Source organism: Cyclopterus lumpus, chromosome 8 (genome assembly GCF_009769545.1).
Source record: "Cyclopterus lumpus isolate fCycLum1 chromosome 8, fCycLum1.pri, whole genome shotgun sequence".
NCBI lineage: Eukaryota > Metazoa > Chordata > Actinopteri > Perciformes > Cyclopteridae > Cyclopterus > Cyclopterus lumpus.
This window is the reverse complement of record NC_046973.1, coordinates 1,320,327-1,339,724: the sequence shown is the minus strand read 5'-3', so window position 1 is coordinate 1,339,724 and position 19,398 is coordinate 1,320,327. Positions and strand designations below refer to the sequence as shown.

Genomic DNA, 19,398 nt, shown 5'->3' with positions numbered 1-19,398 from the left:
GGTGCTGCTGGCTGTCGGGGAGCAGGTCGGCCATGACAACCTGTCCTTCGCGTCCCGTATGAACCGGGCGGTGGTCGTGTTCCTAAAGGAGGAGACGCACGTGTACCGGCTGATCGAGAGCGGCGTGTTCATCAGGGACGCCTACGTGCAGGTGTCCCTGATGTCAGCGCCCTCCACGCAGGTGCTCATGTTCCTGGACTCACCTGCACAGAGCCTGGAGGTGTCCTTCAGGGTGAAGCACGGAGACGGCGCCTACATGGTGGACGCCAGCTCGGGGCTGAGAGCATCAGTTCTCAGGCCTTGGAGAACATGGAGAAAGAGGCTTCCACCAGTGGGAAAGACCTCCGTGGGGGGGCAGGTGCAGAGCAGGGGGTCCCTAACAGCCAGGAGTCCTGTGGGGGTGATATGGAGATTGACTCTGGGTCTGATGCTGCACCTCTCAGTGCAAAGAAGAGCACTGATCTCTACTCTCTAGAGGAAATAAACTCCTTTCTGGATGAAACCTTTAACAAGCTAAAGTAAGGGATTACTTTGGGGACAGCAGTAAGTTCATCAGGTCAGTGGGCATGCTGAACAAACTGGATGAGAGGAAGCGCTACAGGTTGAAGAAACACATTACGTATTTACGGGGTGCACAGGAGGGGAAAGTAGTGAAGAAAAGGACTCAAAGGTCATGAGTACGTGGGTCAGTCATTGGTTCACTTGTTACTTCTGGACTGACTCTGGATCTGAAGAAGAGGGCGTTGATCTCTGAAGTCTCACTCAGAAAGGTGGAGGGTTGATTCTCACAGGAGACTCACACGGTGCAGCAGACCAGGTGGATCTTTGTGGTGAAGGGTCGGTTCCCACAGCAGCTGTTCAGGAGAACACTGGGGGCCTCCATCTTGTCCTCACTGAGGTGGTGAAGGGTCGGTTCCCACAGCAGCTGTTCAGGAGAACACTGGGGGCCTCCATCTTGTCCTCACTGAGGTGGTGAAGGGTCGGTTCCCACAGCAGCTGTTCAGGAGAACACTGGGGGCCTCCATCTTGTCCTCACTGAGGTGGTGAAGGGTCGGCTTCTCGTGGTCAGGGTGGAAATAGAGGGCTCTATCTTCTGTTGTGTAAATGTATATGCACCGAACCATTTGTGTTGTTTTTGTTGTTTGTTTGTTTTGTCTTTGTTTGTTGTTCTGAGGCTGGAAGAGTTGGTTTTATTAATTCATTTAAGTTGTTTTGTTAAGGCTGAACTAACATGATGATGTTTGGTGTCTCCATGGGTGGAGAAATAAACGGACTTTAAAAACCGAACCTCCTCTCGTCTCCTCTCTCTTCTGTCTGTCTCCTCTCCTGTCTCCTTGTCTGCTCCGTCTCCTCCCATGTCTCTTTATCTCCCTGTCTCCTCTCCTGTCTCCCTGTCTCCTCTCCTGTCTCCTCTCCTGTCTCCTCTCCTGTCTCCTCTCTGTCTCCTCGTCTCCTCCCCTTTCTCTTTGTCTCCTCTCCTGTCTCCTTGTCTCCTCTCCTTGTCTCCTCCCTGTCTCCTGTCTCCTCCCATGTCTCTTTGTCTCCCTGTCTCCTCTCCTGTCTCCATGTCTCCTCTCCTGTCTCTTTGTCTCCTCTCCTGTCTCCTATCCTGTCTCCTCTCATGTCTCATTGTCTCCTCCCTGTGTCCTTGTCTCCTCTCCTATGTCCTTGTCTCCTCCCCTGTCTCTTTTTCTCCCTGTCTCCCTGTCTGCTCCCTGTCTCCTCTCTGTCTCCTTGTCTCCTCTCCTCTCCCCTTGTCTCCCTGTCTCCTCTCCTCTCGTTTCCGTTTCCGGTTGTGAGTGTGAGTGTGAGCGTGTGGCAGGTGGAGGTGGTTGTGAGTTTTGTCGTGGAGTTTGGATCTTTGTTTGTCTGCTTTGGTTCCTCTTTACGCACATGACCAGGTAAGAGAGAGAGAGCTTTCCTGGTGTGTTGGGTGTGTTCGGGCGTCCTCGGAGACGCCGCGGCCGTCGATCCGTCAGGGAGTCCGGCTGGTTCCCCTGACGGCAGCGTGTCTGTGGAGGAGGTGCTGCTGGCGGTAGGAGAGCAGGTGGGACACGACCATCTGTCCTTCGCCTCCAGGATGAATAAGGCGGTGGTCGTGTTCGTGAGCAGCGAGGCTCGTGTGGTTAAACTAGTGGAGAGTGGCGTGTTCATCAGAGACCTGTTCGTGCAGGTGTCTCCGCTGTCAACGCCCTCAACGCGCATCACCGTGTCCGGGGTTCCTCCGTTTATTCCCAACGACCTGCTGGAGAAAGAGCTGCGCAGGTTCGGACAGTTCGCTAGCGGGTTCAAGGCGGTGAGTCTGGGCTGTAAAGACCCCAAGCTGAGACACGTCCTGTCCCTCAGACGCAGGTCTTTATGTTTTTAGAGTCCCCCACAGTCACTAGAGGTGTCCCTCAAGGTGAGGCACGGGGAAGGGTTATACCTGGTGTACGTGAGCTCGGGGCAGATGAAGTGTTTCGACTGTGGACAGGCGGGACATAAGCGCTTTGCGTGCCCGCAAAAGCAGCAGAAGAGCGCGGAGAAGCTCGCTGTGGACGCGCCGCTCCTCGCGGCCGGCCCCGTCGGTGGGCCCGCGGTTGTCCTCGTGGCCGGCCCCGGGGGCGTTGCGGGTCCTGCGGACGCTGTTTTCCCCATTGGTGGGGGCGCGGCACTCCTCGTGGTTGGTCCTTAGTGCTGGAGTAGCCGTGCTAATTAGGAAAGCAGTGAATGCGGAAGTCCTGACAGTCAGGGAGGTGGTGAAGGGCCGTCTGCTGGTGGTGAGGGCAGATATAGAGGGCTCAGTTTATTGTTTTGTTAACATTTATGCGCCCAATAGGCGGCCAGATAGAGCACGTTTTTTTACTTTGCTGCTAAATGAGCTGCAGAGCTGCCAGCAGGAGCGGCTGATCATTGGGGGGGATTTTAACTGCACGCTGGACTTCACCGTAGATAGAAACAGTGAGGAACCACACCCACAGTCAGCGCACACGCTTCATAACGTCATCACTCAATTACACATGTTGGACACCTGAAACATCCGCAAGCTAGGCAGTACACTTGGGTGAGGGTGAGCAATGACAGGGTAAGTGCAGCCAGGCTGGACAGGATTTACATCTCGGACTGCCTCAGCTCCAGTATAAAAAATAGCACCATCAGTCCGGTTGGGTTCACCGATCACCACCTCGTCAGTTTAGTTTTGATAACCTCCCCAGGTGTAAGGGTTAACTCCTACTGGCATTTTAATAACACACTTCTGCACGACAGCACTTTTTGTCAGGGCTTTGAGGTTCTTTGGCAGCAGTGGCAAGCTGGAAAAGCTTGTTTCAGCTCTCTGAAGCAATGGTGGGAGGTCGGTAAGGCACAGATACGTGTGTTCTGCCAACAGTACACCGCAAACGCCACCGCAGTTACAAAGTCTGCAGTTAAAGACCTCGAAGCTGACATAAAGGACATTGAGGAAAGTTTGCAGAGAGTGCCAGATCCCAGAGTGGGCCAGCTACTGAGGGACAAGAGGATAGAGTTGAGCTCTTTCCTACAGGAGAGAGCAAAGGGAGCTCTGGTTAGGGCTCTGTTTCTCCAGGTGAAAGACATGGATGGCCCAACCTCGTTCTTTTTCAATTTGGAGAGATCAACTGCACAGAGGAAACAAATGACCTGTCTGAAGCTCCCGGGAGGCAGGGTAACCACGGACCAAAAGGAGATGAGGATCCATGCCATGGATTTTTACACTACGCTGTTTGGGGAAGAACAATGCTGCCAAGAGAGCCGTAAGGAGCTCCTGGAGGGGCTTCCACGTCTCAGCCCAGAGGAGAGGGCTGCGCTGGACGGGGAGCTGACGCTGGAGGAGCTGACGGTTGCGGTGGGCAAGATGACCTCGGGAAGAACTCCGGGAATCGACGGCCTCTCCACAGACTTTGTGAAGCATTTCTGGAATATCATCGGTCCTGATTTCCATGGTGTCCTGATGGAATGCTTTAGGACAGGATCGCTTCCTGTTTCCTGCAAACGAGCAGTCCTCTCCTTGCTGCCTAAGAAGGGCGATTTGGCTCTCCTCAAGAACTGGAGACCAGTGGCCCTGCTTTGCACGGATTACAAGGTGCTCTCCAGAGCCTTGTCCAACAGACTCAGAGACTACTTGGGATCAATTGTTAATAGTGACCAGACATACTGTATCCTGGGTCGAACAATCATGGACAATATATTTCTTATTCGTGATGTACTGGATGTGTGTAGATTTCACGATGTAGATGTTGGTATTGTCTCCCTGGATCAGGAAAAGGCCTTTGACAGGGTGGACCACTCCTATTTGTTTTCTTCACTTAGGGCTTTTGGGTTTGGTGAAGGTTTTCTATCTTGGGTGGGTTTGTTGTACAGCGGTGCAGAATGCATGGTGAAAATGGGAGCTGGGCTGGGCCGACCGATCCCTGTACGACGAGGGATAAGGCAGGGTTGTCCTATTTCAGGGCAGCTTTACAGCCTTACTTTTGAACCCTTGTTATGCAGGTTGAGGAGTCGGCTCAGTGGTCTGTCACTGCCAGGGTCCTCCAGTCTTAGTCGTCCTCTCACTGTGTCAGCATATGCTGATGATGCAAACATTTTCATTAGGCATCAGGGTGATGTTGGTTTGCTGCAGGATATCTTGTCACTCTATGAGAATGCCTCTTCTGCAAGGGTGAATTGGGAGAAATAGGATCGGAGGCCTTATTGGTGGGACGGTGGACGGAGCAGGTGGTGCCTCACCTGCCCGGAGGTCTTCAGTGGGGAAAAGAGGGATTGAAGGTGCTGGGTGTGTTCTTGGGTTCTGAGGACTATCAGAAAAAGAACTGGGAGGGAGTTGAGGGGAAGGTGTGTGTCCGTCTCTCTAAGTGGAGATGGTTACTGCCCCAGCTGTCCTTTAGGGGGAGAGTCCTGGTTGCTAACAACTTGGTTGCCTCGACTCTGTGGCACAGACTCATCACGCTGACACCACCAGGAGGCCTCATAGCAGCGGTACAGAGGTCTGTTGTGGACTTCTTCTGGTCGGCACTGGATTCGTGCAGCAGCTCTCTATCTGCCTGTGGCAGAGGGGGGGCAGGGCCTCATTGATATCCAGTCCAGGGTCCTCTCTTTCAGACTGCGGACTGCACAGAAGCTGCTTTATGACTGCGGCCCCAGCTGGATGGACGCTGCTCGACTGCTGCTGAGGAGGGCTGGGCGGTTGGGATACGACAAACAGCTCTTTCTCCTACAACCTGAGGAAGTGGACTTGGCTGGACTGACGTCGTTCTACAGCTCTGTCCTGCAGGCCTGGCAAGTGTTTAACTTCTCACGTGAACCCAACGAGGCTCCAGGCGTGTGGCTGCTGGAGGAACCTCTGTTTTTCAACAGGTTCATTAGGACTCAAACGCTGCAGTCTGCCAGCCTACGGACGCGGCTAAGAGAAGTCGGCTGCACCAAACTGGGACATTTGGTGAGGATGTCATCAACGTCATCAGCCGTGGTCGCCTGCAGGCAGAGCATCAACATCGCGTCTGTCAGGTTGACTGACAGGATAGTGAAGGAGGTCTGAGCTGAGAGCAGTTGTAGGACGCCATGCTCTGTCTGGCCGGTGGGATGAAGAAAGTGAGTACACCCCCCCCACTCTGCTCATCGCCCCGGTGGTGGGGGACTGGCAGGAGGGAGGAAATCAGCTGCTGACTTTCACAACCCCTCACCTGGACAGTTTTCAGGCAACGGGGAAAAAGGCAATTTACGAAATCTGCGTAAAAGTTGTGAACCTGCGCTCTCTGGCAGGGTTGAAGGAGTCGAGTTGGACCGAGTCCTTTGGCCCAGGTTTTTCCCCGAGGGGCAGCTGGAGGTGCTTGTACAAAATGCCCGTTGAGGACAGCAGACCTCCAATGGAGGGTTGTACACGGGGCAGTAGCCACAAATAGATACCGGGCACACCTGGACCCTCTCATTGGGGAGGAATGCTGTTTCTGACCCTGGAGCACTTGTTTGCTCGGTGTCCTCGGCTCTCAGCACTGTTTGAACTTTTGAAAGTGTGGTTTCAGGGGCTTGGAGAGAGTTTTTCTTTGTATTTATTCATTTTCGGGCCAAAATATTCCGCAAAAAAGAAGGCTGTCCACACGCTGGTGAACTTTTTGTCCGGTTCTGCCAAGCTAGCCATCTGGCTGACGCGTAAGAATCGGGCCGGGGGTTCTGGTTGTGAGGACCCGGTGCAAGTCATGAAGGGACTGTTGAAAGCTCGACTCAGGCTGGAACACGCTTATTACACGGCAATGGACAACATACAGACTTTCAGGGGTAGATGGACTACGGGGAGCATTTTATGCTCAGTGGGTGATGGTGGAGAGCTGGTGCTGAACTATTGATTGTCCTTGTTCTGTGGTTTGTTTGTTTGTTTGATTATTAGTTGTTTGTTTGCCTTTCAAGTGATGTTTTAGAGTGGTTTCTGCTTTCACTGCAATAGTGGAATAAAGGATTTTTTAAAACCAAACCTGTCTCTTTGTCTCCTCTCCTGTCTCCTCTCATGTCTCTTTGTCTCCTCTCCTGTCTCCTCTCATGTCTCTTTGTCTCCTCTCCTGTCTCCTCTCATGTCTCATTGTCTCCTCCCTGTCTCCTCCTTGTCTCCTCCCCTGTCTCTTTTTCTCCCTGTCTCCTTGTCTGCTTCCTGTCTCCTCTCCGTGTCTCCCTGTCTCGTCTCCTCGTCTCCTCCCCTTTCTCTTTGTCTCCTCTCCTGTCTCCTTGTCTCCTCTCCTTGTATCCTGTCTCCTTGTCTCCTCCCATGTCTCTTTGTCTCCTCTCCTGTCTCCTTGTCTCCTCCCCTGTCTCTTTGTCTCCTCTCCTGTCTCCTTGTCTCCTCTCCTTGTATCCTGTCTCCTTGTCTCCTCCCATGTCTCCTTGTCTCCTCTCCTGTCTCCTTGTCTCCTCTCCTGTCTCCTTGTCTCCTCTCCTTGTATCCTGTCTCCTCCCATGTCTCCTTGTCTCCTCTCCTGTCTCCTTGTCTCCTCTCCTTGTATCCTGTCTCCTTGTCTCCTCCCATGTCTCCTTGTCTCCGCTCCTGTCTCCTCCTTGTCTCCTCCCCTGTCTCCCTGTCTCCTCCCCTGTCTCCTCCTTGTCTCCTCTCTGTCTCCTCCCCTGTCTCCTCCCTGTCTCCTCCTTGTCTCCTCCCCTGTCTCCCTGTCTCCTCCCTGTCTCCTTGTCTCCTCCCCTGTCTCCTTGTCTCCTCCCTGTCTCCGCTCCTGTCTCCTCCCTGTCTCCTCCCTGTCTCCTTGTCTCCTCCCCTGCAGGTTGACAGTGTGCGATGAGGACAAGTTGACTCACAACGATCTGATTGGAGAGTCCCGTGTTCCTCTGAAGCGAGTGAAGCCCGACCAGACGAAGCGTTTCCTCACCTGCCTGGAGCACCCGCCCCCGGTAACACACATGTGTCTTGGTCTCCTTGTGAGGACCCTCCTTGTTCCCTAGTCAGTTATTGATCCACCAATCAGGAAGCAGATTAGTAACACTGACAAGTGATGCAACATGCATACAGAGTACAGAGTATGCATTCAAGGTACTTGTACATCACTTTATACTTGTCCTCCACTCCATCTCAGAGGTACATGTTGTACTATTTACTGTACTACATCTCAGAAGTACATGTTGTACTTTATACTGTACTACATCTCAGAGGTACGTGTAGTACTTTACACTGTACTACATCTCAGAGGTACGTGTAGTACTTTACACTGTACTACATCTCAGAGGTACATGTTGTACTTTATACTGTACTACATCTCAGAGGTACATGTTGTACTTGTTACTGTACTACATCTCAGAGGTACATGTTGTACTTTATACTGTACTACATCTCAGAGGTACGTGTAGTACTTTATACTGTACTACATGTCAGAGGTACATGTTGTACTTTATACTGTACTACATCTCAGAGGTACATGTTGTACTTTATACTGTACTACATCTCAGAGGTACGTGTAGTACTTTATACTGTACTACATGTCAGAGGTACATGTTGTACTTTATACTGTACTACATCTCAGAGGTACATGTTGTACTTTATACTGTACTACATCTCAGAGGTACATGTTGTACTTTATACTGTACTACATCTCAGAGGTACATGTTGTACTTTATACTGTACTACATCTCAGAGGTACGTGTAGTACTTTATACTGTACTACATGTCAGAGGTACATGTTGTACTTTATACTGTACTACATCTCAGAGGTACATGTTGTACTTTATACTGTACTACATCTCAGAGGTACATGTTGTACTTTATACTGTACTACATCTCAGAGGTACATGTTGTACTTTATACTGTACTACATCTCAGAGGTACATGTTGTACTTGTTACTGTACTACATCTCAGAGGTACGTGTAGTACTTTATACTGTACTACATCTCAGAGGTACATGTACTTTTACTTTAGTCAGGGTTTGAATGAAGGACTGTTACTTTATTTTCACAGTGTGGTTGTTGTACTTTTACTCTTTTCAGCTCCCGTCTCCCACGGCGATGGGCGAAGCCCTCCGAGGAATATCCTGCTACTTAAGAGAGGTGAGATATTATATTATTAATGTAATTAATAACACCTTATTAATGTAATTATTATACCTTATTATTAATGTCATTATTTACACCTTATTATTAATATAAATATTAACAATTAATTACAGTGTATTATTAATGTATTTAATTACACTGTATTAACAATGTCATTATTGTACCTTATTATTAATGTAATTATTATACCTAAATATTAACAATTAATTACACTGTATTATTAATGTAATTAATTACACCTTATTATTAATGTAATTATTACACCTTATTATTAATGTAATTATTATACCTTATTATTAATGTAATTATTACACCTTATTATTAATGTAATTATTATACCTTATTATTAATGTAATTATTATACCTTATTATTGATGTAATTATTATACCTTATTATTAATGTAATTATTATACCTTATTATTGATGTAATTATTCACACCTTATTATTGATATAATTATTATACCTTATTATTAATGTAATTATTATACCTTATTATTGATGTAATTATTCACACCTTATTATTGATATAATTATTATACCTTATTATTAATGTAATTATTATACCTTATTATTGATGTAATTATTATACCTTATTATTAATGTAATTATTATACCTTATTATTGATGTAATTATTATACCTTATTATTAATGTAATTATTATACCTTATTATTGATGTAATTATTCACACCTTATTATTGATATAATTATTATACCTTATTATTAATGTAATTATTATACCTTATTATTAATGTAATTATTATACCTTATTATTGATGTAATTATTATACCTTATTATTAATGTAATTATTAAACCTTATTATATTGTAATAAATTACAATTTGTTTTTTACGCTCACAGTTCCACGATAATAATAACCATAATAAGCATATTATCCTGAATGAATGAACAAAGACTAGTGTTGCTTTCTGCTTTCACATTAATGAACATCAGAGGAATATGATCTGCATGCTGAACATTTCTTTAATCAGACCAGAGACCTGGACCATGAAGACTCAACCAGACCAGTAGATCAGGGAACACCCCAAACCATTACAAACCCAGTCCAGCTCTACACTTCAAAGAGTTCATATGTTCACGAGCGAAATGTGGAAAATAATAATCTGTCACGTCCTCTTCCTGGAGTCAAAGCTCTCAGATGTTGTGAAAGAACAAGAACACAGGAACCTGTTGGGTTTATAAACCACGGTTACTAGGCAACCAAAAGCTGCAACTGAACCTCATGGTCCACACGGAGGGAACCGGGCTCTCAGTGAGCCGGGTTCAAAAGGCTCATGCTGCGACCCATTACTATGTTATTGTCCGTGATAATCCAGAAGCAGTACATTATTATTATTACAGTATATTATTGTCATTATTTATTATTACAGTATGTTATTATTTATTATTACAGTATATTATTATTATTTATTATTACAGTATATTATTATTATCATTATTACAGTATATTATTATCGTTATTTATTATTACAGTTTTATTACAGTAAATTATTATTATTATTTATTATTACAGTATATTATTATCATTATTTATTATTACAGTTTATTATTATTATTATTACAGTATATTATTATTATTATTTATTTATCCTCATCCTTCACAGGCAGTCCTGGTCCTTCACAGGCCGCCTGGAGGGTTCATCCACGGTTCATCCACGGTTCATCCACGGTTCATCCACGGTTCATCTACGGTTCATCTACGGTTCATCTACGGTTCATCCACGGTTCATCTACGGTTCATCCACGGTTCATCTACGGTTCATCCACGGTTCATCTACGGTTCATCCACGGTTCATCCACGGTTCATCTACGGTTCATCCACGGTTCATCTACGGTTCATCCACGGTTCATCTAAGGTTCATCCACGGTTCATCTACGGTTCATCCACGGTTCATCTACGGTTCATCAAGGTTCATCAAGGTTCATATACGGTTCATCTACGGTTCATCAAGGTTCATCTACGGTTCATCAAGGTTCATATACGGTTCATCTACGGTTCATCCACGGTTCATCTACGGTTCATCAAGGTTCATCAAGGTTCATCAAGGTTCATCTACGGTTCATCCACGGTTCATCCACGGTTCATCTACGGTTCATCAAGGTTCATATACGGTTCATCAAGGTTCATCTACGGTTCATCAAGGTTCATCTACGGTTCATCTACGGTTCATCTACGGTTCATCTACGGTTCATCTACGGTTCATCTACGGTTCATCAAGGTTCATCAAGGTTCATCAAGGTTCATCTACGGTTCATCCACGGTTCATCCACGGTTCATCTACGGTTCATCAAGGTTCATATACGGTTCATCAAGGTTCATCTACGGTTCATCCACGGTTCATCTACGGTTCATCTACGGTTCATCAAGGTTCATCTACGGTTCATCCACGGTTCATCTACGGTTCATCCACGGTTCATCTACGGTTCATCCACGGTTCATCCACGGTTCATCTACGGTTCATCCACGGTTCATCTAAGGTTCATCCACGGTTCATCTACGGTTCATCCACGGTTCATCTACGGTTCATCTACGGTTCATCTACGGTTCATCAAGGTTCATCAAGGTTCATATACGGTTCATCTACGGTTCATCAAGGTTCATCTACGGTTCATCAAGGTTCATATACGGTTCATCTACGGTTCATCCACGGTTCATCTACGGTTCATCAAGGTTCATCAAGGTTCATCAAGGTTCATCTACGGTTCATCCACGGTTCATCCACGGTTCATCTACGGTTCATCAAGGTTCATATACGGTTCATCAAGGTTCATCTACGGTTCATCAAGGTTCATCTACGGTTCATCTACGGTTCATCTACGGTTCATCTACGGTTCATCTACGGTTCATCTACGGTTCATCAAGGTTCATCAAGGTTCATCAAGGTTCATCTACGGTTCATCCACGGTTCATCCACGGTTCATCTACGGTTCATCAAGGTTCATATACGGTTCATCAAGGTTCATCTACGGTTCATCCACGGTTCATCTACGGTTCATCTACGGTTCATCAAGGTTCATCTACGGTTCATCCACGGTTCATCTACGGTTCATCCACGGTTCATCAAGGTTCATCTACGGTTCATCTACGGTTCATCAAGGTTCATCTACGGTTCATCTACGGTTCATCTACGGTTCATCAAGGTTCATCAAGGTTCATCTACGGTTCATCCACGGTTCATCAAGGTTCATCAAGGTTCATCTACGGTTCATCTACGGTTCATCCACGGTTCATCCACGGTTCATCTACGGTTCATCAAGGTTCATCTACGGTTCATCTACGGTTCATCTACGGTTCATCTACGGTTCATCAAGGTTCATCAAGGTTCATCTACGGTTCATCCACGGTTCATCAAGGTTCATCAAGGTTCATCTACGGTTCATCTAAGGTTCATCTACGGTTCATCCACGGTTCCCCTCCCCCAATAGAAACCCACCGACCCGAAAAGACATCGATCCGCCTATTTTATTTTTGACCTTCTGCTTTTCTTTCCCGAGCAGCAGGTTGGTTGTGAAGGCCGGTGGGAAGCCGACTGACTTCTGGAGGAAACACTTCCTGACGTTGTCGCCTTTTTTATTCTTTGATTCAAACAGAAAGCTGCAGAAGTGAAAGGTCAAAGCGGGAGGCAGGGGGGACTCAAAGTATTGATCCTCTCACGACCACAAAGATCAAATCTACCGTGGGATGAGTTTCAATGAACACGTCAGCTGGAGGCGCGTCGTGCCTCACCTTTTGGGAACGTTTTTGAAATAAAAAGTAGAAAATGGGAGTGAACAATGTAACGTTGTTACTTAACCATGATGTCGTTACGTAACCATGACGACGTGACGCAAGCTGCTTGATTTCTGTGGTTTTATCCTGAGAAGAGTAAATATGATAGTTATGACTTGTAATGACTGTAAACTAACAGAAGTCATAACCATCACTTCTTCATGAAGTGGGTGAAGTTAAACCTAATCCACTTATCTGACTGCAGTGGGAGAACGAGCAGCTGCACAGCCTGGAGGAGAGAGGACGGCTTCTTCTCTCCCTGCAGTTTCTGCCTCCACTCGGTTTGGAGGAAACAGATGAAGATGGAGGAGGAGGACGAGGAGGAGGAGGAGGAAGAGGAGGAAGAGGAGGACGTCACAGCGGAGGTCTCTGTGTGGGCGTGAAGCGCTGCGCTCACCTGGCGGCCATGGACGTCAACGGGTTCTCCGACCCCTACGTCAAAATGTAAGAACTCAAGTGTCTCTGCAGGTTCTACGAGTCTCCAAGCCAAAAATCACAGTGATAGTCTGAGACTGGGAGCACTGGGAACACTGGGAACACTGGGAACACTGACCTCTGGGAACACTGACCTCTGGGAACACTGACCTCTGGGAACACTGAGTACTGGGAACACTGACCTCTGGGAACACTGACCTCTGGGAACACTGACCTCTGGGAGTACTGGGAACACTGGGAACACTGACCTCTGGGAACACTGACCTCTGGGAACACTGACCTCTGGGAGCACTGGGAACACTGGGAACACTGACCTCTGGGAGCACTGGGAACACTGAGAACACTGACCTCTGGGAGCACTGACCTCTGGGAACACTGACCTCTGGGAGCACTGGGAACACTGGGAACACTGACCTCTGGGAGCACTGACCTCTGGGAGCACTGACCTCTGGGAGCACTGGGAACACTGGGAACACTGACCTCTGGGAACACTGAGCACTGGGAACACTGGGAACACTGAGCACTGGGAACACTGAGCACTGGGAACACTGGGAACACTGAGCACTGGGAACACTGAGCACTGGGAACACTGGGAGCACTGGGAACACTGGGAACACTGAGCACTGGGAACACTGAGCACTGGGAACACTGGGAACACTGAGCACTGGGAACACTGGGAACACTGAGCACTGGGAACACTGGGAACACTGAGCACTGGGAACACTGAGCACTGGGAACACTGGGAACACTGAGCACTGGGAACACTGAGCACTGGGAGCACTGGGAACACTGAGCACTGGGAGCACTGGGAACACTGGGAACACTGAGCACTGGGAACACTGAGCACTGGGAGCACTGACCTCTGGGAATTGGGAGCACAGTCAGGAGGAAACAGTCAGGAAGAAACAGTCAGGAGGAAACAGTCAGGAGGAAACACAGTCTGGAAGAAACACAGTCAGGAGGAACCAGTCAGGAGGAAACAGTCAGGAGGAAACAGTCAGGAGGAAACAGTCAGGAGGAAACAGTCAGGAAGAAACAGTCAGGAGGAAACAGTCAGGAGGAACCAGTCAGGAGGAAACAGTCAGGAGGAACCAGTCAGGAGGAAACAGTCAGGAGGAAACACAGTCTGGAAGAAACACAGTCAGGAGGAAACAGTCAGGAGGAACCAGTCAGGAGGAAACACAGCTAGGAGGAAACAGCCAGGGAGAAACAGTCAGGAGGAAACAGCCAAGAAACAGTCAGGAAGAAACAGTCAGGAGGAAACAGTCAGGAGGAAACAGTCAGGAAGAAACAGTCAGGAGGAAACAGTCAGGAAGAAACAGTCAGGAGGAAACAGTCAGGAAAAAACAGTCAGGAGGAAACACAGTCTGGAAGAAACACAGTCAGGAGGAAACAGTCAGGAGGAAACAGTCAGGAAGAAACAGTCAGGAGGAAACAGTCAGGAGGAACCAGTCAGGAGGAAACAGTCAGGAAGAAACAGTCAGGAGGAAACACAGTCTGGAAGAAACACAGTCAGGAGGAAACAGTCAGGAGGAAACAGTCAGGAAGAAACAGTCAGGAGGAAACAGTCAGGAGGAACCAGTCAGGAGGAAACAGTCAGGAAGAAACAGTCAGGAGGAAACAGTCAGGAGGAACCAGTCAGGAGGAAACAGTCAGGAAGAAACAGTCAGGAGGAAACACAGTCTGGAAGAAACACAGTCAGGAGGAAACAGTCAGGAGGAACCAGTCAGGAGGAAACAGTCAGGAGGAACCAGTCAGGAGGAAACAGTCAGGAGGAAACACAGTCTGGAAGAAACACAGTCAGGAGGAAACAGTCAGGAGGAACCAGTCAGGAGGAAACAGTCAGGAGGAAACAGTCAGGAGGAACCAGTCTGGAAGAAACACAGTCAGGAGGAAACAGTCAGGAGGAAACAGTCAGGAAGAAACAGTCAGGAGGAAACAGTCAGGAGGAACCAGTCAGGAGGAACCAGTCAGGAGGAAACAGTCAGGAGGAAACAGCCAAGAAACAGTCAGGAAGAAACAGTCAGGAGGAACCAGTCAGGAGGAAACAGCCAAGAAACAGTCAGGAAGAAACAGTCAGGAGGAACCAGTCAGGAGGAAACAGTCAGGAGGAAACAGCCAAGAAACAGTCAGGAAGAAACAGTCAGGAGGAACCAGTCAGGAGGAAACAGCCAAGAAACAGTCAGGAGGAAACAGTCAGGAGGAAACAGTCAGGAAGAAACACAGTCAGGAGGAACCAGTCAGGAGGAACCAGTCAGGAGGAAACAGTCAGGAAGAAACAGTCAGGAGGAAACAGTCAGGAGGAAACAGTCAGGAGGAACCAGTCAGGAGGAACCAGTCAGGAGGAACCAGTCAGGAGGAAACAGTCAGGAGGAACCAGTCAGGAGGAACCAGTCAGGAGGAAACAGTCAGGAGGAAACAGTCAGGAAGAAACAGTCAGGAGGAAACAGTCAGGAGGAAACAGTCAGGAGGAACCAGTCAGGAGGAACCAGTCAGGAGGAAACAGTCAGGAGGAAACAGTCAGGAGGAACCAGTCAGGAGGAACCAGTCAGGAGGAAACAGTCAGGAGGAAACAGTCAGGAAGAAACAGTCAGGAGGAACCAGTCAGGAGGAAACAGTCAGGAGGAACCAGTCAGGAGGAACCAGTCAGGAGGAAACAGTCAGGAGGAAACAGTCAGGAAGAAACAGTCAGGAGGAAACAGTCAGGAGGAAACAGTCAGGAGGAACCAGTCAGGAGGAACCAGTCAGGAGGAAACAGTCAGGAGGAACCAGTCAGGAGGAAACAGTCAGGAGGAACCAGTCAGGAGGAACCAGTCAGGAGGAACCAGTCAGGATGATTTAAGGCTTCTTTAATAACAGGCTTTTCATCCCCATCTCGTTAGTCTTCATTGTTAATCACCGTTTCCTTAACGATGATTGACAGGATGTCCTCAGACTGCAGGAGGAAGATGATGATCCCGTTTTAATGAAACACACTGAATCATTCACTGTTTACCCGTCGTTGTTGTTTCCTCATCACGGCTCTGAGATGCATGTATAAATTATATATATATATGTTATATTATATATAATATATTTATAATATCAATTATATATATATATGTTATATTATATATAATATATTTATAATATAGATATATTATATATAATATAACATATATACATATAAATTATATTATAAATATATATAATATATTTATATTATATATAATATAAATATATTATATATAATATATTTATAATATAAATATATTTTATAATATTTTATAATATAAATATATTATACATATATTAAATTATATATAATAGATATATTATATATTATATATTTTCCTTCTTCCTCTCCTTCTTCATCAACCTCTTCCTCTCCTTCTCTTTCTTCCTCTTATTCTTCCTCTCCTCCTTCTTCCTCTCCTTCTCTTTCTTCCTCTTCCTCTCCTTCTTCTTCCTTCCTCTTATTCTTCCTCTCCTTCTCCTCCTTCTTCCTCTCCTTCTCCTCCTTCCTCTTCCTCTCCTTCTCCTTCTTCCTCTCCTTCTTCCCTCTTCCTCTTCCTCTCCTTCTTCCTCTTCCTCTCCTTCTCCTCCTTCCTCTTCCTCTCCTTCTCCTTCTTCCTCTCCTTCTTCCTCTTCCTCTCCTTCTCCTTCTTCCTCTTCCTCTCCTCCTCCCTCTTCCCCTCTTCCTTCCTCTTCCTCTTCCCCTCTTCCTTCCTCTTCCTCTCCTTCTCCTCCTTCCTCTTCCTCTCCTTCTTCTTCCTTCCTCTTATTCTTCCTCTCCTCCTTCTTCCTCTCCTTCTCCTTCTTCCTTTCCTTCTTCCCTCTTCCTCTTCCTCTCCTTCTTCCTCTTCCTCTCCTTCTCCTCCTTCCTCTCCTTCTCCTTCTTCCTCTCCTTCTCCTTCTTCCTCTTCCTCTCCTTCTCCCTCTTCCCCTCTTCCTTCCTCTTCCTCTTCCCCTCTTCCTTCCTCTTCCTCTCCTTCTCCTCCTTCCTCTTCCTCTCCTTCTTCTTCCTTCCTCTTATTCTTCCTCTCCTCCTTCTTCCTCTCCTTCTCCTCCTTCCTCTTCCTCTCCTTCTCCTTCTTCCTCTCCTTCTTCCCTCTTCCTCTTCCTCTCCTTCTTCCTCTTCCTCTCCTTCTCCTCCTTCCTCTTCCTCTCCTTCTCCTTCTTCCTCTCCTTCTTCCTCTTCCTCTTCCTCTCCTTCTTCCTCTTCCTCTCCTTCTCCCTCTTCCCCTCTTCCTTCCTCTTCCTCTCCTTCTCCTCCTTCCTCTTCCTCTCCTTCTTCTTCTTTCCTCTTATTCTTCCTCTCCTCCTTCTTCCTCTCCTTCTCCTCCTTCCTCTTCCTCTCCTTCTCCTTCTTCCTCTCCTTCTTCCCTCTTCCTCTTCCTCTCCTTCTTCCTCTTCCTCTTCCCCTCTTCCTTCCTCTTCCTCTCCTTCTCCTCCTTCCTCTTCCTCTCCTTCTTCTTCCTTCCTCTTATTCTTCCTCTCCTCCTTCTTCCTCTCCTTCTCCTCCTTCCTCTTCCTCTCCTTCTCCTTCTTCCTCTCCTTCTTCCCTCTTCCTCTTCCTCTCCTTCTTCCCTCTTCCTCTCCTTCTCCTTCTTCCTCTTCCTCTCCTTCTCCCTCTTCCCCTCTTCCTTACTCTTCCTCTTCCCCTCTTCCTTCCTCTTCCTCTCCTTCTCCTCCTTCCTCTTCCTCTCCTTCTTCTTCCTTCCTCTTATTCTTCCTCTCCTCCTTCTTCCTCTCCTTCTCCTCCTTCCTCTTCCTCTCCTTCTCCTTCTTCCCTCTTCCTCTTCCTCTCCTTCTTCCTCTTCCTCTCCTTCTCCTCCTTCCTCTTCCTCTCCTTCTCCTTCTTCCTCTCCTTCTTCCTCTTCCTCTCCTTCTCCTTCTTCCTCTTCCTCTCCTCCTCCCTCTTCCCCTCTTCCTTCCTCTTCCCCTCTTCCTTCCTCTTCCTCTCCTTCTCCTCCTTCCTCTTCCTCTCCTTCTTCTTCCTTCCTCTTATTCTTCCTCTCCTCCTTCTTCCTCTCCTTCTCCTTCTTCCTCTCCTTCTTCCCTCTTCCTCTCCTTCTTCCTCTTCCTCTCCTTCTCTTCCTTCCTCTTCCTCTTCCTCTCCTTCTTCCCTCTTCCTCTCCTTCTCCTCCTTCCTCTTCCTCTCCTTCTCCCTCTTCCTCTCCTTCTCCTTCTTCCTCTTCCTCTCCTTCTCCTTCTTCCTCTTCCTCTCCTTCTCCCTCTTCCCCTCTTCCTTCCACTTCCTCTTCCCCTCTTCCTTCCTCTTCCTCTTCCCCTCTTCCTTCCTCTTCCTCTTCGTCAGATACCTGAAGCCAGACATTCAGAAGAAATCCAAACACAAAACCTCGGTGATGAAAAAGACTCTGAACCCAGAATTCAACGAGGTGAGAACGAGGACTTAAAAACCTTTATTAATTATCTTTATTATCTTATTATCTTTATTTCACATATTAAAATATATTATTCCTGAGTTTAAAAAAAGTCCACTTCTACCTGTGAAAAAGATTCTATTTATAAAAATGCTAAAAAAGAAAAATTAAAAAAACAAGTAAGAGATGCCTTGATGACGTCATGCGGTTGAGACCATGAGGTCTTCTCTGACCCCCAACGGGGATCCACAGGAGTTCTTCTACGAGATCCCTCTGTCCGAGCTCGCCAACAAGACTCTGGAGGTGACGGTCTGGGACTACGACCTGGGGCGCTCCAACGACTTCATAGGTGAGACCACTTCAGACCACTTCATAGTGAGACCACTTCATAGTGAGACCACTTCACAGTGAGACCACTTCACAGTGAGACCACTTCATAGTGAGACCACTTCACAGTGAGACCACTTCACAGTGAGACCACTTCATAGTGAGATCATTTCATAGTGAGACCACTTCATAGTGAGACCACTTCACAGTGAGACCACTTCACAGTGAGACCACTTCATAGTGAGATCATTTCATAGTGAGACCACTTCATAGTGAGACCACTTCACAGTGAGACCACTTCATAGTGAGATCATTTCATAGTGAGACCACTTCACAGTGAGACCACTTCATAGTGAGACCACTTCAGACCACTTCATAGTGAGACCACTTCAGACCACTTCACAGTGAACCTCAGGTCTTCAGAACAAAGGCCACCAAGGTTAGCCAGTAAAGGTAAAGGTGAGCACCGTGAGACTAACTGCACTCACTTCCTGTTTGTAGGCGGGGTCTGCCTGAGCCGCTACTCGCAGGGCGACGGCCTCCGCCACTGGACGCAGTGCCTGAAGAACCCGGGAAGCCGGGCGGAGCGGTGGCACATCCTGACCAACGAGCTGCCCCGGACCCTCAGCCACGACTAACCTCCAGGGGGGCACGGGGTTCACAGAGAGCCCCTTTCTCCTGGGGCTGCACCTCAAAGACCAGAGCCAGAGCCGCCATGACGGGAGGCGCGAGTCCCTCGACGCTCCGTCAGCGGCATCGCGCCGGCGGGGTGGAGCTCAGAGGATGAGAAAGGAACCACAGAATCCAATCGCATGTTTTGTTTTGTAAATGAAGAAAATAACTTCTGGTGTCGTGACGCCGTCTGAGCATGTTTGTTTTTAAACGTCAACCTTTTGAGAAATGTGGAGGAAAAAAAGAAAATAAGTTGTTCTCTTCCAGCATTCGT

The 19,398-nt window shown here is 47.5% G+C and overlaps 1 protein-coding gene across 1 annotated transcript in view; it reads left to right on the top strand.

The window, feature by feature from the left end:
• doc2a (double C2-like domains, alpha) overlaps positions 1–19,090 on the top strand; it is a 32,289-nt gene extending 13,199 nt beyond the window's left edge. The window contains exons 5-10 of the mRNA XM_034539464.1: positions 7,254–7,380; positions 8,468–8,527; positions 12,530–12,768; positions 18,059–18,140; positions 18,378–18,474; positions 18,954–19,090. Of these exons, the coding sequence (XP_034395355.1) occupies positions 7,254–7,380; positions 8,468–8,527; positions 12,530–12,768; positions 18,059–18,140; positions 18,378–18,474; positions 18,954–19,090 (742 nt within the window). The remainder of the gene's footprint in view (positions 1–7,253; positions 7,381–8,467; positions 8,528–12,529; positions 12,769–18,058; positions 18,141–18,377; positions 18,475–18,953) is intronic.
• Positions 19,091–19,398: the final 308 nt, after the last annotated feature.